A 27,058-nucleotide genomic window follows, 5' to 3' on the forward strand; every position below is an offset into this window, starting at 1 on the left:
AAAAAAAAAAACAGTGCATACATACATATACAGATATATTCAATATCACCAAAGCATAATACCAACATTTTGAAGTGATGCCAATTAACATTAAAAGGTGATATGTCTCAGAAGATGGGTCAAAGATCAGGTTTCGACCACTTCTGTTACCTAATCACTTTCTTGATGGTAGTTTTGTTAAGAAAATCTTTCTTCTTGTAAAAATAATCATCTTATCTGAGCTCCATGTAATTCCATAGAACAGTAAAAATAAATGTAAGCTTCTTTGTATACACAATTGCTAAATAAATGGTAAAGTTTTGCAAGACAGCCCTTAATATAAAGTCTAATGAGTAAACATTAGAATGTTAAATTCCCTGTCAATCTGTTAAGCATAATTATCTAACCATAAAAAAAGAATTGGTATTCCTCAATTGAATACTTAGAGAAGCAGCTGGGAGCTGTAGAGCAGACTTTCTTATAGTAAAATGTTTCTAAAAGCAGTGCCTTTTGATTGCCTGTATTTAATCCAGCAGCTCATTTTCTCCCCCCATCCCGTATTTGAACATGCAAAATCTCACTCAATGAAGTATTTATTAATCAATTAATGCTTTTGCTCTTGCAATAGAAAAAACCTATTATCAGCTCCTATCTTTTTCCAATGACTCACCATAAAGATAATTTTACTTGGATTATAGCCAGAGCAGAGGAAATAATCAAGTATATAATGACCTCATGTGGCAAATGACTATAACTACTGATTTATCTATGAAATAATTATGGGCTTAAATTACTTTTGTTATCAAATTTTCAGTTTTCAGATTGCTATTTGAAAGGGGCATTAAATACTGCCTAGAATTAAGGAAAAAAGGAAAAATGACCTTACATACAAAGACCAGAAGTAAAAAAAAAATAATAAAGGAGAGGTAAAAATAGAGTCACTATTGACTAAAATAAAATGAACCCACATGGTAGAGGCAAAATATTTGGGTCCTTGTTGCAGCTTTAATTTTTGTAAGATCTTGAGAAATCCCTTAGCCTTTCACATCTGTGAAATGGTGGTAAATTCTGTCTACTACAAACTTGTAAGGCTAAGATGGTTATATGAAGGGGAATATCTTGTATTCATATGGTACTTTTATCTTACTTATGGTACTTACTATTCTACATATAAAACTTTTTTTTTCATTTCAAGTTAGTACTTTTATTTGGGTAAATACCCAGTAGTGGAATTACTGGATCATATATTTCAGTTTTTTAATTTTTGAGGAATCTCCATGCTATTTTCTACAGTGGTTACACCAATTTACATTCCCACCAACAGTGCTTGAGGGTTTCCTTTTCTATACATCTTTGCCTACACCTGTTACTCCTTATTCCCTTGATACGAGCCATTCTGACTGGTGTGAAATGATATCTCATTGTAGCTTTAGCTTACATTTCCCTGGTGATTAGCGGTGTTGAGGATCTATTTAGTGTCTGTTGGCCATCAAAACATTTTTAAGCTCATCATAAAAACTAAACCAAAAACAAAATTACTGTTACCTAGTTTGACTTCTAACTGTCACCTTTTATTCTAGTACAGTGGACATGAATTGGTGTAGTACTTATATTCTAGGCACAGAACTGATATTAAATAAATTCAAAGGACAGACATATTGATAATAATTTCCTTGAGGATGGTCTTAATTCTTAAAAAGAAAAACGTTTCGATATTTATCAGTTAAAATTTGCTAGGGCAGAACTTGGTGTTATTTTGTGAAATCTGAACCAAATCCAGATCTTCTTTGATAGAATATATTCTGAGAACATCAATATCATATTAAGAATTTATAACTCAACAAACATACACTAATAGAGGTACAGTCAAAATAATCTGAAAAATGGTGGGAGAAAGGGAGTAGGTAAAAGTTATTCAAATTCAAATTACAAACATATCCCTCACTTAATGTCTTTATTCCTGAATGTCACTAAGTAAAAAGCTTTAAATGAAAACTTTTCCCATTAATTTTAATAGGACACATTATACTACATACCAAGATACCAAAAAAGCATCGACAGAAAATAACAAGTTTATAAGAAATAAGCAAAATGGACTATACATAAAATATATTTTGTAGAAAAGATTTATTGTACTTGCCATGGTAGAAAACTTGAGTCGGGGAGAAGAATAAAGGAATCATTCTTTAGACTGTAAGTCTACTTTCTGTACCATTTCCCCCTCACCAATTTTCCACCCTTTTGGGGACTAATTTAATGGTTAGCTTGCATTCAAACTGCACTTAAAATTAACTTATAACAACAACAACAAAAACCTTCAGGGAACTTCAAAACACATGGAAATACCATCTGAAAATAACAGACTAGAGTCCTACAAGATGCGTCTTCATTTTTCTCCTTTGACATGTTTATGCAAAGCAAAATAATCTAATGCATAATTCACATGGACTCAAAATGATCATCTCTGTATAGAAAGTGTTAAGAGGGGCACCTGGGTGGCTCAGTCGGTTGAATGTCCAACTTTGGCTCAGGTCATGATCTTACGGTTTGTGGGTTCGAGCCCCACGTCGGGCTCTGTGCTGACAGCTAGCTCAGAGCCTGGAGCCTGCTTCAGATTCTGTATCTCCCTCTCTCTCCAACCCTCCCCTGCTCGCACTGCCTCTCTCTCTCAAAAATAAATTAAAAAACATTAAAAAAATTTTAAAAAAGGAAGTGTTAAGAAAATTAGTATGTCTTTGAGACAGGAATGTTTAAATATTTTTATTGCATACTTGTTTAGTGTTTTGGGCAGTACAACTATTTGTACGATACTACAGTGGTGAATATATGTCATTATTCATTTGTCAAAATGCACAAATGCACAACACTTCAGTAAACTTTAATATAAACTATGGACTTTGAATGATAATGTGTCAATGTTAAGTTCATTGATTAAAACAAATGCACAACTCTGGTGGGGGATGTTGTTGCTGGGAAAGGCTGTACAAGTATGGGAGCAAAGAATATATGAGAACTCTGTACTTAATTTTCTTATAAACCTAAAACTTCCCTAAAAAGTAAAGTCTATTTAAAAAGTTTTAAAATAGAAAGATAAGACTGGTAAAACCCAAACAAAATCTGTAGTCTAGTTTAGCATTTTTCTAGAGGTAATAAAATTTACATCTCTATATAAAAAAATGCTTTGGGACTGTTTGTACCTTAAAATATAACAGACCTATTTTCTAGGGGGCTCAGTATACAGTGCTCAAAGTTTCAGACATTGATGAGAATATTCTGAAAGACAGAATGTCTTGTACAATTAAAATTACCTTTTTAGAGGAGTAAAGTATAAAAAGTATTACATACACTCTGATGAAATTTAACAGGAAATTATCCAAGAGATAATTCAGACCACTAGGCTCAACACTTTTTCTTTTATAAATTTTTCTTAATGTTTATTTATTTTTGAGAGAGACAGAGACAGAGAGACAGAGAGACAGAGAGACAGACAGAGCACGAGCAAGGGAGGGTCAGAGCGAGAGGGAGACACACAATCCAAAGCAGGCTCCACACTCTGAGCTCTCAGCACAAAGTCTGACACAGGGCTTAAACTCACAAACCGTGAGATCACGACCTGACCTGAAGTCTGAAGCTTAACCAACTGAGCCACCCAGGTGCCCCTAGGTTCAACACTCTTGTACCCACTCAGTGGCACAGCTTTTCTTTTGAGTCATAACAAATAAATTTTTTTAAGCTTTTCTTTCAATTCTACAGACTTAAAGTCATTAAGTTAAACATTTCTAGAGGTAACTAAAAATCTCTACATTATGTCTTCACCTAAAACAGAATCAATGTAATACATATAAATCATTGTTACCTTTTCGTGTTTATAATTTTTTCTTCAAAAGTGCAATTTAATTTTTAAAAGATGTTATCATTTCAATGAGGGTAGCTCCATCACAGTTTAAGAGATAATATTTATTTATTATGCTAATATTTAAACAAATTAATTTGTATCAAACAAAAGAAAACATACAATATCATGAGACAGCTTCAATATTCATGGTGAGTATAGGATTTGAAACAAAGTCTGCCTTACAAAGATCAGTGCATCTAGACTGTTTAACCTACAAAATATCATCTTGGAATATCATAAAATCAAAACGAAAAATGACATTTTAAAAAGGAAAATGATAGTTTCAAAGGCAAAGTGACTCTTCCACTCATTTCAAAAACAGAATTTTTCTAACATGTAAGTAGAAAGGTTAAATACATAGAAAAAACACTGCACCTTATCTAAACAAACTTGAAAAACATTTTATCTACAGACCTAAAATGAAACCATGCACATTTTTAAAAATCTTATCTTCCTAATGTATTTCCTAATATATAAAATGATAATGCTTTCAAGATATAGAACACATAAAGCAAGACCATTTTTATCAGTAACTTAAAGGAGAAAAATAAATCTAAGGTATAACCCTATAGAGAAGCACAGCAAATTATGAAGTGAAGAGTGATCACGATGTTCTCAAAGCAGAAGTGTGTGACTTTTAAACTTTAAAATAGCAGGCTGCTGGAGCACCTGCTGGCTCAGATGGAAGAGCACGCCAACTCTTCTCTTGATCTTTGGGTTATAAGTTCAAGACGAATGTTGGGTACAGAGATTACTAGAAAAAAATAAATAAAAACTTAAAAAAATAAAATAAAATAACACAGCAGGCTACCCAATTAATCCAGACAGTAAGGAAGGCAAGATGGGGCAGTAAGTAAGAGCTGAACAAAAGAGGGGCGCCTGGGTGGCTGTTGGTTGAGCGTCCTGTTCTTGATTTAGGTTCACGTCATGATTTCATGATTTGTGAGATGGAGCCCCACATGGGGCTCTGGGCTGACAGCATGGAGTCTGCTTGGGATTCTTTCTCTCTTCCCTCTGTCTCTGCCTCTCCACTGCTCATACTCACACTAGCTTTCTTTCTCTCTCTCAAAGTAAATGAACATTGAAAAAAAACAAACAAAAAAACCCTACCATGTGGCAAGCTATTTTCTAAAAAAAATTTTAAAAAAAGAGCTGGACTACACTGCTAAAAGGATAATCTACCTTATCTTCAGTTTCTCTTTTGACTTCTCACCACGTGTGAAGGTAAAGAAAAGCTACTCATTCCCAGTACAAGGTCAATAAAATCATAAAATGGAAGAACTTATCCCTCACTATGTTCCACTAATATTTTACCTATAAAAATGGGACGAAATTTAGGAAAAACTATACTTTCACCTCAAATGAGTTAAAGACAATCATATTTTAAACCAATCTTTTAACTAATATCCCATTCTAAAAAGAATGGTCTGAGAAGTGAGAAAGTCAGTAGCTACTTTAAGCTCCATATAAACTGAATCTTTATACTCAATTATCTTTTAAGTACAGAAACACTTTAAGTTATCATTTCTCTTTAATCCTCTAAAATCCCAGGCAAAAAGATAAATGAAGCCTTACTCATACCACAGATGTAGAAATAAAGGCAGAAAAAAGATTAAATGACTTATAAGCTAGGCTTTGCAATTACAAAATGGGAACAAAGCCTGACCTGATCCTTTGTTAATGTGTTAGAGGCACATTAATAAATATCAATGAAGTGATTAAATACTAAACTGGTCTTATCTTCCACATAAATTAAGAAGGGAACACATTTTGATTAAAAGTATTTAAAATAAAACTTCATTATCCTTTTTTAGGGATTCCTTATATTCTACTTTTCAACTTTCAGTAGGTACACTATATTTAAAAGGACACATTACCATTTACTACTCTGTAACATTAAAGATCACAGTTAAGAAACTGGTCACCAGTGAAATAAGAATCACGGGGCGGGGGGGAAGCCAGCCTGCTGAGGTGAAAGGCAGAAGGAGGCTGGACTCTTTATGATGTAGTTTAGCCAGCGCTTACTACAGAAACATCTACCTCTAGACTTTTTGTTGTGACAGATAATTAAAATGTCTTTATTTTTGTAAACCAAAAAAGAAAAACTCCTTGTAAACTTTATATAGAATTCATCAAAACAATTTTTTTCTTGAAACAAAAATGGTAAAAAACCTGAGTTTTCTAGAGACGTGTATGAATATGGAATGACGAAGATACTCAAAGCTGAAGTATCTGGAATCATTTGGCTGCCTGTAGTCTTCAGCAAAATCACAAAGTGCTCAAAAATTCTTTGACCTGAGGGGAGGAAATAAATATTAATATAACTCCTTAACAAACTTAAATACCTAATATTCATCTCTATTTTATAGTATATAACAGTTGAAGACCCCAACTGCATAAGTAACTCCATCACAAAAATACAGCATTTATTTTCAAAGAAATATTATTAAATACTTCAGTAGTAAAAGATAAATGACTTAAAATGTCATTATGGGAGTTATTTGCATCTAAGATTAATACAGATCTGTAAGAGCCAAAGACAAATTTCATAATCTCCTTATAACAACATAGACCAATGACATGGAGCTTTAGCACAAAAATATTAGTAATTGCGATGGTTCAAACAACTCTGAAAGGTCCAGACATGTAAAATTTGTAAGTTTACTGAAGCACAAATTTGAATCATGTTTACAATCTGTGATGTTATTATGCAAGGAAAGGTCATGTAAGTCATGAACTTAACCAACTGCCCAACATATCACAATGCAACAAGATTCTGCTCTCTACAAATTCTAGACGACATAGTAATTCTTCTGAAGAAACAAAGATTATTGCTGTGAGAACTGCAGAATACACAGAAAATTGTCGAATCAATATGTTATGAACCTGAAACTACATATAATATTGTATATTATATTCTTCAGTAAGAAAAAAGAGAAAGCCAACTACTAGCATTATTAATAAAAGTAAAAGTAAACAGCATTTAAAGGTTATTCTTAGTCAAAACACATAAGTGTTAGATAAAATTAAAAAGTAGTTCTATAGATTCATTCTGAAAATGGTTTGCTATTAGTAATGCAATGGCTGATTTAATTTTATTTCATTTATTTTAATAGTATCATAAATGAATTATATCCTATTTTTTTTACATCATTAATAGTATGAAGAGGTCATCTGAGTTTTCCAAATATGCTTTACTTTTTATCATGGAAAAAGCAACTATATGCTATAGAGTAGTTAAATAATAAATGTTGAGATTTTCAAAAATCTTGAGATATATCATTTATGAATGTCAGGTTCCTGTTATACTAAATAGATACTTTGTGAAGGAGAAAAAATCAAATTTCTCTCAAAACTAAACAAACCAAAAAAATGTGGCTTCTTTAGATCTTGGATCATCACTAAGTTAATTAACATGAACAGTGGGATATTTATAATACAATTCCCATTATTATTCTCTCTCAAGTGTCCACCAATAGGTTTTCTCCCAGTCCCTTTATCACTACAAGCACCACTCATTAACAGAATATAGTCAACTCCCAAATATGCAGAGGATAGATGAACTCTGATTAAAACATGACTCAAGGATCAGGCAATGCCAATCTATCATTGACAAGGTCCCACATAAAAGTCAAAACTAAAAATTCTTTCATCTCAAGACTTGAGCTAATATTAAAATGGATGAAATCCATATCCTAGAACTTCCAAGAATCTTCCATATTGAATTTAATTGAAAAAGATAAAATTTAATTTCACAAGTAGTTTATTATTAAAGTACTTAAAGATTGGTGAGACAGGGAAGAGAAAAAGAAAAGGAAACAAAGCAGAGAAGGGGGTGAGCAAGAACTTTTGTTAATGTGATCATCCCTGTATTACAGATAAAGGCACCAAAGAATAAAAGAATCTCCTTATCTTAGCTAAGGCTACAAAGCTAGAATTTGAAGTTACGACTAGAGTCTCAAGTCCAAATCCATCTAAGCTCTTAACTGTCTCTTACCATAACATTACATATTCTTTTCTGTTAGTAAGTTGTTTTCTCACAAGTTACAGCATTTTTCTATATATAGTATAGTCTTTGTATAAATCTACCTTTTCAACCAGATTGTCGTGTTTGTCTTTAAAGTCTTCATTGATATCCAGTATTAAGATGGGGATTTCTTGTAGAAAATCAAAGTCGGTTCTGTTCAAAAATAAAAAAAGAGATGAACAAAATAATTAGAAAAAGCAATAAATAAAAGAGAAACACTAAAGACTCACTCTTATACCACTTCTGGAAAATCAAAATGTTGTCAGTCATTTTATATTAAAATTATCCTGCCAGTACGTTATCTGGTAGTTCTTTCTTTCTCACCTAGATTTACTACTAAATAATAATACTAATAATATCTAAAATGCTCTGGTATAAAAAAATAAAGCTAGGGCTTATGACATGTAATTCTTCTCAAAAACCAAAAACATACCATAACATAGGAATGTTTGCATTTTAAAGATGAGAAAACTAAAGCTCAGGAAGGTCACTCTGAGGCTCAGAGATTGCCTAAAGTTGCATACTAGTAAGTATGGATTTGAACCAAGATCTGATAATGCCAACGAAGTCCATGCTTTTAACAACTGTGCTATACTACCACACAAGCCTTGATCTAAAAATAAGTTTAAAATATCTTAAATTCTCTCTGAAGAGAGTACCTAAATAATGTACACAACTATATTTCCTACTTTACACTTAAATTCCATACATTATGCTGTCAATAACACTGGGGGAGATTAGCTATAAAAACTTTAAGGAAACAGGATCTCGTTATAATAAAAAGAATCAAAATTCACACCTAATTCTGGGAGATCCTATAATACTAGTTTAAAAGAAAAATGGCTGAAAATAAAAATTTGTACATGTTTTAGGTTAAGATTTGATAAAGGTCTTTGAAATGAATAGTAACTAAGAATAAGAGGTCTTACTTCAGGGTTCTATGCAGGAGCCAGCTCTCATGCTTATCATGAAGCTTCTCTAAATATTCAAGAGGAATGCCTTGTTCTTCATTTCTTCCCCGTAAATATATTCTGTTCAAGCATTTCTAAAAGCAAGCAATAAGAAAGGGGTGGGGGGGCAAAGAACAATTATTCTTATCTGCTGTCACTGAAGTTTTCTTCTCTAGTCTCTCTTTAGTTATACTAGCCAACATCTCCATTTATTCCTTCGTGAAAGCCTACATCGTTCAGTTTCCCCTTCTTGTGATTTTCAATCATTTGGTGACTATAAACCAAGTAGTACTATCAGATGAAGTCTATAAACTTATGAGATCCATACTTGAAAAATACTGTATTAAATAAGCTTGGTAAAAAGTTCAACATATAAAATGTTTCAAAATCTATTATAAATCCTTTTTTTATAAATCCTCTTTTCAAGTACTTAGATGATCCTCCAATCAAAAGATACCATAAAAAAGTTTTGTGTTAGACTTTAAGATATTGACTATATTTTATAGCATTCTTTATGTTCTTCTACATTTGTATTTACTATATTCATAATTAAAAGCAAATTCTTTTCAAAAATAAAACTGAATTTCAAAATTATTGTTAAATTCTGGCTGCTTTGATATAAAGAAGAACAGAACCATCACTTGGAATCAGAAACCCAGTTTCTTTGAAAATTCAGCTTCAATAGCAACATAGTATCCTTCCAAACTAGAAGTCATGACATTTATATTCATCAGAGCCTACTTTGTGGCTTAGGGAAGACACAGGAATAAAAAACAGAAAAACTGAAATGCAAGCACCAAAACCAGAAATTTGTTAATAAATGTAAGCTCTTATTTAGGTTAGCTTTATGAAAGGCATCCACTTAGTCTTCCTGGACTATATAATTCCATATACAAACAAGAATAGCTATATTGCAAGTTATCATGAAAGGCACATTTTCAAGTAAGTTCCCTTAACTGAAAATGGCAAGGGTCCTCTAAGTCTCTTAGAGGCTGCTAACTACCTATCCATTCCAAGTCATGAAAGATTCTTGAAATGGACCTCCATCAACTTTGTTAGTCATTCACAAATATTTACTGAGCTCCTACTACGTACGAAATTCAGTAGTAATTAAAACACTCAAAGTTTCACACCAAGAAGCCTATACTCTAGCAGTTATTTAAGCAAATTTTTTAATCTAGCTGTGATAAGAGACCTTCCAAAAGCTAGGAAGAAATAATGAAGAACAGAATGGAGAAAGCACTGAGAAGGACCTAAAAGAGCAACTTGCCAAATGTGGGCTTCTACTTTGCTGAGGAAAAGAGAATACCTCTCTCTACACAGTTATGAGTTTCTAATTTGGATGTGGGGAGTAGAGTAGGAAACGGAGTTAAACTAAATTGCCTTCACTGCATACCACTAATACTTCTATTACTTTAAATTGTCAGTGGAGCAAACAAATTTTAAGTCTCACCTCTGGTGTTGCTCGAAGATAAATGATTCCATCCAGTTCAAGGCTTTGACCAAACTGGTGATTCATCCAGTCATGCCAGTCTTGATAAATTGTCCACTCTGTTTCATTCATGCAGTCAGATTCATACAAATTAGATGCAAAAACATACCTGAAAAAGAGTCTACATCAACACATAATTCCTTTCCAAAAAACACAAACAGAAAAGAGAAAGAGATCCACTAAATGGACATGGAGCATTCTCCCAAAATCCATGGCAAATAATAACTCAGATAATGGAAAAAAAATTGAATATCTCCAACTATAAAAATATGTTCTTGAACAGAAGTTCTCAAAATGAGTGAAAGAAATCCTGGTAGTCCCAAGACCTTTCCAGGGGTTCTGTGAGAAGCCAGATTACTTTATATACTAGACTTCAACCAAAAGAACATAGTGTAGATAGAGTAGTCTACAATGAGAATCTAGCTGTCTTCTATTAAGTTAGACATTAAGGAGATTTGTAAAAATATAAAATAACCCTACTTTTCTAATTTTTTGTTTTGAAAAATATGATTTCACAAGTATGTTATGCTAATATGTAATGGGCTTATTATTACTCATTTTAAATAAATAAGTGTCCTTAATATTTCTCAATATTAATTTCTAATAACATTAATATCAATAAGACACAAAGCTCTTTGGGCTCTTCAATAATTATTAAGAATAGAAAGGGATCCTGTGGTGCTTGGGTGGATCAATTGGTTAAATGTCCAACTCTTAATTTCAGCTCAGATTGTGATCTCATGGTTAGTGAGTTTGAGCCCAATGCAGCCTGCTTAAGATTCCCTCTTTCCCTCTCTCTCAGTGCTCCCCCCGCTCCTCCCCTCCTTTGTGCTCACGTGTGGGTATACTCTCCCTCTCTCAAAAATAAATAAACTTAACAAAAAAAGAGAGAGAGAGAAAATGGAAAGGGATCCTGAGACCAAAAGTTTGAGAACCACTGTCCTGAGCCAACACTCCAACTTAAAAGAATCCTTGCATAAACAAGGTAACTCTAAGGCTACCTTAGAGATTTTTATTTTGTTCAAGATGCAAGGAATAGAGATCCAGGTTTAATCAGAGTAGATGAGAATTTTAAGAATGTTAGAGGAAAAAAACTTCTCTGCAAATTTGAATGAGATGGCTATCATATTCCCTAAAGCTTCCTTGGAAGCTACCAATTATTAATACTAGTACTTCCCTAATGCCGTGATTCCCAAACTGCTGTAGGTAATTTTCTTTCTTAAAGCCTCAACACAGCCTCTCTTATTACTTTGATCGCCAGGAAACAGAAAAAAAAAAAAAAAGTCCAGTTCCAAGCCAAGATTCCAAAATGAAAAGTGCAAGTTATTCCTATATACCTGTCACTATATATAGATCGTTCAAAAAATAACACAGGTTTCTCTGCATCCTTGAGCTTGCCATTGAGACAGGCAAGCTGGGCCCGTATTCGACTGAGGCAGGCATATGACTGGAAGGTAAAAGACCATCGTTCAGGTTTCTCGTACATCATTTGAAGAACATTCCCACCACTTTTCTGAGACGGTGTGAGTTCCTATTTTGAATGTGAAAAAAGGAACAAAAAAACAAAATTAATGATCAATAGGTCTATATACATTTTTTAAAAAGCTCAAAATGAGAAGTTAGATAAATAAATGGATCATGATGAGCAAAACCAAGGGTTAAGTCCTCTTCCTCCTGATCTTTCACATTTTACTTTTCAGGTTGCCTGAGGTCTAGAAGGCTAGCTTAACCATCAGTTCTTTAGAGTTCTTCCAAAAGAAGTCACAAATTAATGGCCTATGGCAGAAATGGGACTTTTTAAAAGTTTGACTTAGTTGTCTATATTTAAAAGCTAACAAGTAAGTTCACATAAAATATATGGATTTGTATTTTCTTTTTAAAAATGTGAAAACCACCAACAGCATTTTTTACAGAACTAGAACAAAAATTCCTAAAATTTAAATGGAACCACAAAAGACCCAGAATAGCCAAAGCAATCCTGAGAAAGAAAAACAAAGCTGGAAGTACTGAAGCCGGTTGCCTCAGCCCTCTGGCTAACTTAGTCTATAAATTTTAGCAAGCACCTAAAGCCTCACTTTTAGCCTGAGTGATCAATTAAGGAAACCTTTCTTGGTAGATCTATAGATAGTGTATTGTTTCCTAGAAACACCCTGAAGGAAACCTTCTCATACCACCTCCTTCCCCACTGCCCTGGGCATTGTGATAACATCTGTAGCTGGCACCACTGAGTCTGCAAGCAGGCCATCAACAAGTATTACAGACCACTGTGCTCCCCTTTTACTGCTTAACAGCCCTGAAGTTCCTTTAAAAACCAAATGTCAGAGTTGGTTTTGGAAAAGGGTCCACCATCTCCCCAGGTGGTGCACCACCTGAATAAAGCTCATATTCCTTTCCAATCAAAACTCATCTCTTGAACACTCGCTTATTGTGCAACAAACATCTGAACTTGGGTTTTTCAGTAACAGTATCACAATCCCAGATTTCAAGATAGACTACAAAGCTGTAGTAATTAAAACAGTATGGTACTGGCACAAGAACAGATATATAGAGCAATGGAACAGAGCAGAGTGTCCAGAAATGACCCCATATTTATATGGCCAATTAATCTATGACAAAGGAAGCAAGAATATACAATGGAGAAAAGACCATCTCTTCAATAAATGGTTTTGGGAAAACTGGACAGCTACATGTAAATGAATGGAACTGGACCACTCTCTAACACCATACACAAAAATAAACTCAAAATGGATTAAAGACCTAAATGTGAGATCAGAAACCATAAAACTACTACCTTAAAGAGAATACAGGCAGTAATTTTTCTGACATCAGCCATAGCAACATTTTCCTAGATACATTTCCTAAGGCAAAGGAAACAAAAGCAAAAATAAACCATTGGGACTACACAAAGCAAAGGAAACCATCAACAAACCAAAAAGGCAACCTAATAAATGGGAGAAGATATTTGCAAATGATATATCCATCTGATAAGGGGTTAATACCCAAAATATACAAGGAACTACAACTCAACACCAAAAAATAATCTGATTAAAAAACAGACAAAGGAGGTGCACCTGAGTGGCTCAGTCTGTTAAGGGTCTGACTAGGGCTCAGGTCATGATCTCAAAGTTTGTGGGTTCAAGGGCCACACTGAGCTCTGTGCTGACAGCTCGGAGTCTGGAGCCTGCTTTGGATTCTGTGTCTCCCTGTCTCTCTGTCCCTTCCTGCTTGCACTCTCTCTCTCTCTCTCTCTCTCTCTCTCTCAAAAATAAATAAACATTAAACACTTTTTTTAAAAAATAGGGAAAGGACCTAAATAGACATTTTCCCAAAGACATATAGATGGCCAAAAGATACATGGGAAGGTGCTCAACATCACTAATTATCCGAGCAGAGGGAGGGGAAATAGACAATAAGGATTGTTGGCAAGGATGTGGAGAAAAAGGAATCCTTGTACACAGTGGATGGTAAAGCAAATTGCTATTGCCACTGTGGAAAACAGTAGGGAGGTTCTTCAAAAAATTAAAAATAAAAATAGAATTACCGTATGATCCAGTAATTCTACTACTGGATATTTACTAAAAGAAAACAAAAATACTAATTCAAAAAGATACATGCATCCCTGTTTATTGCAGCATTATTTACAACAGTCAAGATATGGAAACAACCTAATGTCCATGGTCAGATGAATGGATAAGGAAAATGTGATGTGTGTATATATACACGTGTGTGTGCACTTATATATAAATGTATATTCACACACACATACATATAAATGTATATATACAATAGAATATTACACAGCCATAAAAAGGATGAGTCTGTACCATTTGTGACAACACAGATGGACCTATTATGTCAAATGAAAAAAATCAGAGAAAGGTGATTTATTTTTATGTGATTTCACTCAAATCAGTGTGGAATCAGAAAAAAATAATAATCAAAAAACCCAAAAAGCAGAATTAGATCTATAAATACAGAGAACAAAATGATGGTTACCAGAGGGGAAGAGAACTGGGGATGGGCAAAATGGGTGAAGGGGAGTGGGAAATACAGCCTTCCTGTCATGGAATGAGTAAGTCATGGGAATAAAAGGCACAGCAGAGAAAATATAGTCAATGATACTGTAATAGCTCTGTATGGTGAAAGACAGTAGTATGCTTGTGGTGAGTGTAATATAAGATAGAGACTTGTTGAATCATTATCCTGTACATCTGAAATTAATGTAACATTGTGTGTTAAACAAAAAAAAAATTAATGTGGAAACCAAGCAATACGGTGCCTGTATTTTATCTGAGTAAAGGTCACCTACGGACAAGTCACACATGCTTCCATTAAAATGGGACATAGAATCTCCGATTTATCAGCCCCTGCCATCCCTGTTGATTCTCATAGCAGGCCTGATTTATATGTTTAGCTACCTGTCCCCTTTAGGTATGTTAGGCCCCAATCTTCTAAATAAACAGAACAGGTCCTCCCTAAAATTTTGTGATTAAATAATCATATTTAATAGACAATACTTTCTGTGTTAAGAAAAAAAATGTATAATAAAAAATAAAGTAAAATCTCTGTAAACTTATATTAGAATTTGAATTAGCATCCAAAACTCATGAATTATTTTCCTTCCTCTAAAATATAGTTTTCCTAGCTCTGTCCAGCAAAAGGCCTATCAACAATAATAACTTTGTAGGAATGAACATAAATGTCACCCAGATTATGATCTCTAAATACCATTTCCCACTGAAAGGAATTAGGGTAACATTCCTTATTCAGTCTGGAGAAATAAATGTATAAGATAAGCTTAACACATCTTGTTCCAGGAAACAAGTAAAATATCAAAATCTCCTGAGGCTGTGCCAAGGGCTAGAGAGCCAACATCATTCAATCTGTCAAAAGACAGGACACACCAATATCCCAAAGGAATGACAAATGGAAATTCAAATACTAAAGAAAACCAGAAAACAAAAATCCCAAACTTTCCAATCATCTTTGGAGGCTGTTAGGGTACCAATGAATTATTCTGGAAATTTGTATATAAAGAGAAGAAAGTATAAAAAATTTTATTCTGGCCCTTTCTATGCAAATGTTTTTTCAGGTTAATGAAAGAGTAGATGAAGGAACAGGTCTTCTTTACTGAAGAATCCCAGCTAATAGATTAGAATACCACCTTTTGCAACACCAAAAGATATACTGGATTAGGGCAAAAATTGGTGATAGATCCTCAAATCATTAGAGAAAAGCTAACAGGGAATTTTATAATGTATGAATTAGGCTAACAACCCTGAAAAGATTGATTGATTTTATCATCACAAAAGACATCCTCCTGGTGGAATGTGAAAGAAAATATACATAGTCACTTAAGAAATATAGACAAAAAAGAACTAAAACCAAATCTAAGGCTCTACAGATCTAACTACAAATTTATAGGAAACAGACTGAGAAACATGTTAGGCTATGCCACAGACATGCACTCAGCCAACATCAGAACAAGGGAGACTGTACAAGCACAAATGACCCAGTTTCTCCAATTAATAAATTGCAAAGAAAAGAGAAAGAGGAACTAATAGATTAAAATTTAAAAGGTATATCAGCAAATATAACATGTAACAAGTGTAACCTTGACTCTTGATATCAACAAGCTACAAAAAAACTATGAGACAATAGACAAATATGGACACAAACAGGATGTAATGAAACAATGGAATTACTAATCTTTTAGATGCAGTTTTTTTCAAGAATCTTTTTTTTCGGGGCGCCTGGGTGGCTCAGTCAGTTAAGCATCTGACTTCAGCTCAGGTCATGATTTTGCAGTCCATAGGTTCAAGCCTCATGTCAAGCTCTGTGCTGACAGCTCACAGCCTGGAGCCTGGTTCAGATACTGTCTCCATCTCTCCCTCTGCCCCCATTCATCCTGTTTCTCTCTCTCAAAAATAAATAAAACATTAAAAAAATTTTTTAAATGGTGAATTTGTGTAAGCCAGCTTTCCTTGTGCCTGAGAAAAAGGCAAATAAAGCCTTGAAATTATTTGGTAGCTAATCTAGCTATAGTTAACCAAAATGAACAAGAGACTGACATAACTAGATATAATCAGGAAAAAAGAGATGGAACAAGATCCTGAAGAGTATGTATATACAGACTTGTTACACCAATTCCATGGTAATCAACTAAAATTAGAAAAAGGAAGATTTAGATTCAAATTTTAAAGTGTGATTTTGTTCTACAACCAATGAACATTAAGAGCTTAAATAACTTCTCAAAAATGTTAAATAAATTCACACTGATAAATGTAAATGCATTCTTGATATAACCCTAAACCCTGGAGTAAAGGCAGTCATATATTTCCACATAATACTGTGATCATAATTGCAAATCAAATGCTAGACAGATTTAGTCATGACTTGACCCATCAGATAAAATTCTTATGTTTGCAAATTGTTAACTTAATTTCTAAATGGGATTACTTTACTCCTACTCAACCTTCTAACAAAGACAGGTATGAATATGGCATTCTGTAACTATAAATTTTAAAATTCTTCTCAACTATTTGGTCTCTGGAAACAGTGAAATTATTTACTGCTCTTACAAAATATCATAGAAGTTAACTACTAAAATGTTTCAATGCTTTGCTCAGATCTATATAGCCTAGGACCTACTCTGCACAAAGCACTATATGTTTAAGTAATTAAATAGGCAAGGTCATCTTAGGTCCCTTCTGGTATTCCTTTCACACTTAAAAACTCCTGATACATTGGTAGGTATTTGTTAATCTCTCTCCAATCACAGTCTCCACTAAAATATTCTATATAGGGGCACCTGGGCAGCTCAGTCAGTTAAGCATCTGACTCTTGGTTCTGGTTCAGGTCATGATCTTATGGTTCATAGCATGGAGCGTCCCACTGGGCTCTGTGCTGACAGATTCTCCTTCCCTCCTCCTCCTACCTTTCCCCTGTTCATGCTGTCGTGCTCTCTCTCTCTTTCTCTCTCTCTCAAAGTAAATAAATAAACTTAAAAAAATAAAATAGTCTATATAATCACATTTTGTTTTTAGATTTGTATAGTCTGATTAAAGTAGTTTACATGAAGCGATATCTAATTCAACATATGCAGTTTTTAAGAGACTTGGTATTCTAAATAAATCTCTAATTTGTAAAATATATAGGAAATAGTTATGAGCATCTGAGGACTGTTCATTGCTACTTCACTACTATAGTCAAAGTCAGTAAATCCTACCTCTCCTTGCTTTCCAAATTAAAATAAGATGATAAAGAGAAAAGAAGCAACTGAAATTTCTTTCTTTTAGTGACAATATTCTTTCTTTGTTTCACAGCCATAGAATACATTAGAATACTATAATATTAGAATTGTCAGATTAAGAAAGAAAAAATGAGCACCTAAGTGGCTCAGTCAGCGAAGCATCCAACTTCAGCTCAAGTCATGTTCTCACAGTTTGTGAGTTTGAGGCCGGGTGGAGCTCTGTGCTGACAGCTCAGAGCCTGGATGGAGCCTTCTTCAGACTATGTGTCTCCCTCTCTCTCTCCACCCTCTCCTGTTCACACTGTCTCTCTCTCTCTCTCTCTCTAAGATAAACATTAAAAAAATTTAAAGAAAAAGAAAACCCAGGACCTCCAGTTAAATTTGAACTTCAGGTAAACAACAAATAATTTTTTATTATAAGAATCTGCCAAATATTGCATGTATTTTAATTTAATATAATACCTTATCTCACTATATAGTCTTTCCAACACAATGGACTTTCATTTTTGGTTTTTTTACTTAATTCTTACACAAGCTTAATTTTTCCTATTATCATTCCCATTTTACTGATAAAGTTTAGAAAAATTAAAGTGCTCTCTAGGATTATACATCTAACTAGTAGCAGAATTAGAGCTTATAACTATTCAGATTATATGTAAAATTTTATTGTAATAGCATTTAATGTAACTGAATTTCACCTGCAATCTTATTGAGCATATGCTTCCCTTTTTAAAAAGTTAAACCCCATTTTAGTAAGGAAAATAAAACCAATTCCAATTTTATCTATAAGGAAAAGGGCAATCCCACATACCTTGGGGTAGGTCAGTCACTTTTACTTCCCTCTCTCTAAATTCCAGTGACTCAACAGTAATCCCTAAAAGGATCTACACATGCCAAATCAAACCCATAAACCTAATGCTTCCATTTACAGAAACCATATCCCTCTTATTATATTAGTTCACCTACAACTGCTTTAGCAAAGAGCTTTTACTCATAGCCCAGAGAATCAGAAGCAAAAACATCCTAGGAGACAAGTTCTCCCTTTGTGAGATTGGGAATGATCATTCCCCTGTCTATCAGAAAACCAAGACTGAGCTCTTCCCTAACAGCTGACTATCTTGAATACTACTGTTTTTAGAAGAAAGATAGTTCATCCACCACATGTACTACAGGATTAAATAGTTATAGTCCCAGACAAAAGCAATTAATAAGGAGTTGTTTTCAAAGGCTTTATGGTGACAAAGGATGCTTCCTCAGACTTTTCTGTAATATCAAGCTAAATAAAGGTTCCCCCAAAAGTTGTATAGAGTCTTTAACCTTATATACTAACTTTTAAGAAATAAAATACGATGGCTTAATCCCTATTCACAATTCTAGCCCAAATAAACACCCTTGAACACTTTCTAGAAGTTCACGCTCAAAGTAGTTGGTTTTTCTCTGGGGGAAAAAAATCCACCAAGTATAAATATTGACCTCAAAGTTTCAGTTAAGAACTGAAAACCACACAAACACATGGCACTTTGAGGCAGAATTTAAATTACATACCACAAACCACATAATTAACTGAATCTTCTTCCCAAAATTGGAAAAAAAAAAAAAAAGCATAAAACAGCAAGAAGTTAACTGTCAACAATAGGTCTGTTTAGAAAATAATCTTAGCACATCATGAACTGAAATAAGAGTGCCTTACCAAACTGCTTAAAGAGTAAATTTATTTTTATTAAATTTCATTAAAAAGGCTTTGTTAACTTAATTATAAACTGACTTTCCACTTATTAGCATCCCCCAGGGGAAAAAATGTTTCATACAAATGAATCTTTTCAGCTAAATGAAGTTTATCAACTTAACCACTTTTTTTATGTATTATTTTTTTTGACATTTTTTTAATGTTTTATTTATTTTTGATACAGAGAGAGACAAAGCATGAGAGGGGGAGGGTCAGAGTGAGAAGGAGACACAGAACCGGAAGCAGGCTCCAGGCTCTGAGCTAGAGGTCAGCACAGAGCCCGACGCGGGGCTCGAACCCACAAACGTGAGATCTGACCTGAGCCGAAGTCAGAGGCTTAACCGACTGAGCCACCCAGGCGCCCCTATGTATTATTTTTATAGGAAGAAGATGCTGGTATGTATTTTCTTACCCTCTAAAGAACAGCATTTCAAAAATTACTCAGTAATAGACACTTACTCTTAAGTAACTTTATAAATACCAACTGCTGGATTTAGGAAAGAAGTTAGCAATAAAGCACAAGTCTCCATTGTACACATAAAGTACTAGGCACAAACTGTGGATACTGCTTTTCAACCTTCAACTAAATGAGACCAAATTGGTATTACTTTTTAGTTCTTATCTAATTTTCAGTTTTTCTATTTCTCCCTTTGATATCAGGTTAATGACATGATCATCTTTTTATAGTCCCTCCCTTGATAATTCTAATCAGAAAATAAATTTAACAGATGGTGTCAAAAGTATTAAGTAAATACCCTATGAATAAGCCACATTAATTTTAATGCATAATTTTGTTACCTCCATTTGGTCCACTCAGATGACTGGTTTCCTTCCTATTCTCAGCTCATTTGTGTGTGCCTTACCAATATTACAAACATTCCCTCTTAGGGGCACCTATGTGGCTCAGTGGGTTGACTGTTCAACTCTTGGTTTCAGCTTAGGTCATGATCTCATGATTCATGAGACAGAGCCCCATGCTGGGCTCTTGCTGACAGCACAGAGCCTACTTGGGATTCTCTCCCCGTCTCTACCACCCTTCTCAAAATAAATAAACTTGAAAAGAAAATCCCTCCTAAAAGAACAGGTAGTTAAATTTGTGTTTTTAAAGCACATTTCCATCATGTACTGTCATTCAGGTTTGGCAGTCATAAAATAATTGGGCAAACTTTTGACCAATTGACAAGCATTTTCTCTTAAGCAAACATCCTCTACCTTTTCTGGATGTCAGCTACTCCTTCAGAGAGGGTCTATGAGTAGACCAAGAAAAAAAATAATAATTATATATCTACAATGAGAAAAACAAAACACCTCTCCAATAAAACAGAAATACCAGGTCACATTACATTTCTTTCAGTGCTGACACCAGCTTTTGGGTGCATTTCCCCAGTTCTTCAGAAAGGCGATAGATGATTGTGGTTGTTTATCTTAAAGCAACTGAACTTCAAAAAAGTGATATAAAGTAATGAAAAAATAAAAAATAATACAATGAAAGAGTCTCTAGGCTTTCTCCCTTTGCATATTAAATTAATCAGAAAAATAATTTAGTATCAACTTTTCATGAGTTACAACTGATTTCATGATTGGTGCTGGTATTTATCTGGAAGCAAAGTAGACTCACTGCTTAATCCTAACATATTATTTATTCACTTATTTTTTTTAATGTGTATTTATTTATTTTGAGAGAGAGTGTGTGCTTATGCTGGCAAGAATAGGGGAGGGGCAGAGAGACAGGGAGATAGAGATTCCTAAGAAAGCTCCACACTGTCAGCACAGAGCTGAAGGGCTCAAACTCACAAACCATGAGCCAAAGTCAAGGGTTGGACGTTTAACGGACTAAGCCACCCAGGCTTCCCCTAACTTATCATTTAAAGAAGTTTTTTCACTTCACTAAAGGAATTACATATATTTGGTGCTAATGGAGAGGAGCAGGGTGGTAGTGGTATCCATGTATATATGAAATTCTCAGCAGTATAAACGGTAATTTAAAGCACAAAACTTAATTCTTGGATTAGTATGCTCTATTCCTGGTTACATTATCCCTGGCATATTTTTATAAAATGAATGTGCTTAGGAATGTGAGCCAAAGGGCACATTTAAGTTTTTCTAAGAGTTTATTTTTTAGATCTTAGGACTAGAAAATATAGAACAATTGTTGAAGATCTCTTCCACATAAATTAATTAAACTTGGCACTTTTGGGTTTAAGTTACATTAAAACTTAAGGTACTCCTATTATGACATGTGTGTGTGGCAGACACTGCAATGTGTTCCCTAGAGCCAGGTTGTTTTTCTTCTTGGACACAAACTAGGCTTTACTGCCCAGGCTGCCTTGTAGTTGAGTGTGGCCATGTGACTCAGTTCCAGTCAATGGAAGCAGGGCAGAAGCCATGATACCATTTCTAGGGTCACTCTAAAAACCTCTGGAGTGTGATAGAAGCAAAGACCACCAAGACCCTAGAGCAGAGGCTCTCAATCTCAGCTCCAGGGCAGGGGTAACAGCATATGGTCCTCATAACAGCAACAGCGCCATCACTTGGGAACTTGTGAGAAATGCAAATTTTCAGCACCGACCCTACAGCTGACCTATTAAATAAAAAAGTAGGGGTAGGGCCCAAATATGTGTTTTTAGTCTTCCAGGTCAGTCTAATAAACACTAAAATTTGAAGCACTGCTCTAGAGGTTGGATGAGTCACAATTTAAAAAGGGCCTGGGTCCCTGAGTCACAGCATGGCATGCCATCCACCAAATACCATTTGTACTGCTCTCTGAGAAATAAAACTTTATTACTTTAGAGCATATTATTAAAGCACCAAGTGGTACCTTAACTCTACCTGATACACTTAATAAAATCTATCAGTAGTAAACTTGGTTCATTTGAAAAACAGGATAAATTTGCTATGCACAGAAATAACAAAAATAGGTTACATATGTAAAATTAAATGGGCTATATGTTATATACTGAGAAGTTTGAAACTTTTTCTGGAGAACTTAGAGGACAATATGCTAGGTAACATAAGCCAATCACAAAAGGACAAATACTATATGACTCCAATTATACAGGGTATCTAAAGTAGTTAAATTTGGGGGTGCCTGGCTGGCTCAGTCAGTGGAGAATGTAACTCTTGATCTTGAGGTTGAGTTCAAGCCCTACATTGGGTGTAGAGATTACTTAAAAATAAAATCTTAGGGGTGCCTGGCTGGCTCAGCATTAAGTTTTTAAGACCACAAATTTCTGAGTTTCTTATATGCAACTATGGATGTTAAGAGTAAAAGACATATTAAAAATTTATCTAAAAAGCACTGTGTACCATCCTTACCATTCTGAGTGTAATTTTATCTGGTGTTTTTCCCCTCTGAAAAGGACCAGGGTAAAAAAATGTGAATAAGTCAGGGTCAAATTATATGTAAAAGTTGGACAGCACATCTCTAGAAAGCAGCTTAGTTATATTTATTTTTAAAAATCTATATCCTTGGGCTTACTTAATTTCACTTTTGGAAATTTATCTTAAAGAAGTAATCAAGAATACCAATTTAACCACAAAAATGTTTATCACATTACCAAGCAAATAGGTTATTGTTCCATTATTATTAGGCATTTATATTATGTAAATATTAGTACATGCACACGATAAATTAGGCCGCCCTTAGAATTGTTTACAGTAAACTTTCAATGACCTTTTTAATTGCCGTTGATATAAACATTATGGGAGGAATAAAGAAAAGTACAAAATTATATAGTGCTGTGCCAAGTAAGATCTCTACTCTGGGTATAAGGTTATAGGTAAATTTTATTTCCTTCCTTTGGTAATCTATGATATTTTAAGTTCAAACAATGAACATGTATTACTGTATAATATTTTTTAAAATTATGTAGCCCCCCCAAGTGCCAAAATTGGATACAGTAAATTATTATCTCAACTATACATAAGATACATATAGAGCAGTGGGATTATGGATCACTTTTACTCATATCTGTAATTCTGTAACTCACTTCATGATAAAATACTTCATTATTTTGCAGAAAGCACAAATTATTGTAAGTGAAAACCAGAAATATCAAGTAAAGATACAGAATCATTAATCTTTTAATTTTAACCAACCATTGTAAACACTGTAAAAGAGGTGAATTAAGTTCAATCAAAAAAGATCAGAATCTACCAAACAAGATAATCATAACATAGCCAACAAAAGTTATCAAGTGGTCTCAGAAGGTATGAATAGAAGTACTTTATCAAGCATTCCTAATTAATTTTTGAGAATGACTATCACAGTTCTAATTTTTCAGTGGCTTCCTAGTGGTAAGAAGTGTTGGATAAAAGTCAAATAGTACTTGACTATTAATAACAAGGATTCCCTAAGACTTTACTTTGGTAAGAAAAACAGGACAGAGCCAAGATATGTCCCTAAGAGTTTGTCCATCTCAAAAATAAACTAAAGGAAAGCAATTAAATTAAAGCTTTGAGCTGAAATAATATAAACCACCAAATAAGTGATTATTTGAAATAAACCTTCAAAGATTGATAATCATCTGAGTGGTTCTTTAAAGATAATCTTATTATGAGAGGGAAGGGGGGAGGGGAGACTACATAATCTTTTTAGGTACTTTGCCTCATTATTTTGCTAAAATTGGTGCAGCTTGGGGCGCCTGGGTGGCTCAGTCGGTTAAGCGTCTGGCTTTGGCTCAGGTCATATCTCATGGTTCGTGGGTTCGAGCCCCATGTGGGGCTCTGTGCTGACAGCTAGCTCAGAGCCTGGAGCCTTGCTTCGGATTCTGTGTCTCCCTCTCTCTGCCCCTCCCCTGCTCTCTTTGACTCTCGAAAATAAATAAAAAACATTAAAATTGGTGCAGCTTATCAACAGTTTAGCTACATTTCAGCCACTAGATGGCAGGTAAAAAATTTTAGAAAAAAAATGAAAAAAAGCATGCACAGCATGCAGGTGCAAATTAAGTTACTAACTAGAGGAAAAGATCAAAGGTACCAATAACCCAACTCTTCCAACTCTACAGCAACTGCCAAGAAGTGTGATTAAATAGAGAATATCCAAAGCAAAACTGGCCTTATCCTGATTTCTAAAGACAGTCTACTTCTCACTGTTGACAGCCTTCTAAGAAAACAGATTTGGACAGTTGGTGATTCACAATATAACCCCAAGAAATAGATCAGAAATGGGTCTGGAGATGAAAGGCTCCAAGATGAAGAAAGAAAATCCCGTTTCTTGAGTTTAGTAGAGGTCTGGGAGAAAAGAAGAAAATATCCAAAGATACAGGGAACCCACCCATCACTATCCTCACATTCCACAACCTTATCCCCAAAATACTATCCCCACACTGTCTGAAATGCCACCTAGAAAGACAGAGCACTAAGAACATAATTAGACCCCAATACACATACAAATATAAAGCTAATCTCCAAGAATATGCACCAAAACCCAATTAAGGAAATCAAATTGTAACATCATGGAGACATGACTGGATTATAGTAAACTGTTTGACAAAACTATGTGTTAATAATATTAGGATTATCAACATAGTAGTTATAAAGGTCAATTTGGAATTTTGATTCCAGTACATGGGAAGAAAGTGCCCCTGCCCATACACATGAATATCAGATCCATGAAACCAAGAGTCTTAAAATAGAGACAGATGTTATCAACGTGTCAGTCTGATGACATCAGTTATTAAGATAATATAACTAATTACCCCGGGCTCTGATTGTAAGCTTAACAGACAACCTGGCTTACTATAAATTTGCCTTCCTATATATTAATGCAATGTTTTCAACCTCCCTTCTCCAACATAACTAAAGGGGTCAATATAATCTCAAAACTAACAATGATTCGCTAGGGCAGTCATTTTTAAGTAGAGGCATCTCACATATTAAAATGTCTAAGGCACTTTTTGTCATTTTATAAAGCATCCCAAAACTCTGAGATTCTTAAGGGTTCCTTCCACTGGTTGAGAATTATGGGCCGCCATAGAGAACAGAATGACCTAATTCAGTGAATCTGATAATTACACTTCTCCCTACAACTTAAAACTTTTGTGGGGAGCCTGGGTAGTTCAGTCAGTTGAGCATCCAACTCTTGAGTTTAAATTAGGTCATGATCCCAGGGTCATGAGATCGGTCTCTCTCTCTCTCTCTCTCTCTCTCTGCCCCTCTCCCCTGCTTGCACGCACTCTCTCTTAAAAATTAAAAAAAAAAAATTAAATAAACTTTTGGCATTTTGGTTTTTTATGTATCAGTTTCTGCACCTCAGGTAAATTATATGTATACTGCAAGGGAGACATACTTAAAGTGCTAAAGAACCAGTTATACATATTTAAAAGGAGTTAGAAGCTTATGATACTAAAACTAGAATGGGCCTTAAATAAAGGTCACTAACCCAATCTAGTCTGACATTCCTCCAATAAATGAACCCCTTTGGTATTTCTGACATTGGTTTAATTTGTCTACTTTCTTCTAACACCTAAGAATAACTGCCCTGATAGCTGACCCCAGAAATAAGGGGAAAAGAGGGGTTGGTAGTAAACCTGAGCCTGGCACTTCAGTCAAAAAGGTGGCCACAAGACATACTGTGGGAGATAAAAATGCAGGGTGGAGCAAAGACAGAAAACTAAAGGACTTGAACAGGGACTTCACCAAAGAAATCCAAATAGCAAACAAATTAAATAAAGGAGCACAATCTCATTAGCAACCAAAGAAATACAAAATTAAAAACATAAAAGATATTAAACACCCAATGGAATGGCAAAAATTAGGAAGCTGGATAATACCATTTTGGAAAACAGGAATCACACAAATACCTCACCAACCAGTGATCTTATTTCTTATTTCTAGAGAAACTCTTGCATGTGTGCACCAGGATTCATGTTCATAACAGGGCCGTTTTTACAACTAAACTAGAAATCACTAAAATATTGACCAAAGGTATAGAATGGAAAAAACTGTTATGTCTGTATACAACTGAATACTATATGGCAATGAAAATGTACAAATCACAGCCATATGCAACAAATGAACAAATTTCATAAACTTACTAAGCAAAAAAAGCAAGAGGGGGAAAAAACTGCAACCACTTGATTTCATTTATGTAACATTCAAAAACAGAAAACTAAATTTTATTTCGTAGTCATATGTTTGTAAATGATTAAATTACTTTTAGAAAGCAGAATTATTGCAAGAGGTATTTTATGTAAGTAATTATCCCTAGCAGAGCTGTTACCCTAGGAAAGAAGATACTGTGACCTGAGGACAAACAGGGATTTCTAGCTTTCAAATTGTTCTTTAAACTATACGTAGGTTTTCTATACTTTTCTATAGTTATATATGTCAATAAAAAATGTTGAAAGAAAAAAGCAAATTTATCCACTTTAAAATTCTATTTAAGGCTAACCCTATTTTTCTCCCAAAGACCAGGATAATATATCAATTTCTTAAAAGAAAAAAAATGGAGTCCATGGGGTACCTGGGTGGCTCAGTCGGTTGAACATCTGACTTTGGCTCAGGTCATGATCTCACAGTTGGTGAGTTGGAGCCCCACACGGGGCCCTCTGCTATCAGCAAAGAGCCCACTTCAGATCCTCTGTCCCCCTCCTTGTCTGCCCCTCCCCCTGCTCATGCTCACTCACACCCTCTTTCTCTTTCTCTTTCAAAATAAGTAAACATTTTTTAAAAAATGGAGTCCATATGGAAAGGAAGTCTCTTCAAGATTTAGTCCTGGATTATTCTAAGGATGGG

At 34.4% G+C, this 27,058-nt stretch overlaps 1 protein-coding gene across 1 annotated transcript in view; it reads right to left on the bottom strand.

Annotated features, from left to right (window-relative positions):
- Positions 1–4,973: 4,973 nt before the first annotated feature.
- The window catches only part of DCK (deoxycytidine kinase), a 28,506-nt gene continuing 6,421 nt past the window's right edge, over positions 4,974–27,058 (bottom strand). The window contains exons 3-7 of the mRNA XM_029930267.1: positions 11,681–11,874; positions 10,305–10,452; positions 8,831–8,946; positions 7,964–8,054; positions 4,974–6,169 (exon numbers count right to left, since the gene is read on the bottom strand). Of these exons, the coding sequence (XP_029786127.1) occupies positions 6,143–6,169; positions 7,964–8,054; positions 8,831–8,946; positions 10,305–10,452; positions 11,681–11,874 (576 nt within the window). The 3' untranslated portion in view covers positions 4,974–6,142. The remainder of the gene's footprint in view (positions 6,170–7,963; positions 8,055–8,830; positions 8,947–10,304; positions 10,453–11,680; positions 11,875–27,058) is intronic.

Source organism: Suricata suricatta, chromosome 1 (genome assembly GCF_006229205.1).
Source record: "Suricata suricatta isolate VVHF042 chromosome 1, meerkat_22Aug2017_6uvM2_HiC, whole genome shotgun sequence".
In the NCBI taxonomy this organism is placed as follows: domain Eukaryota; kingdom Metazoa; phylum Chordata; class Mammalia; order Carnivora; family Herpestidae; genus Suricata; species Suricata suricatta.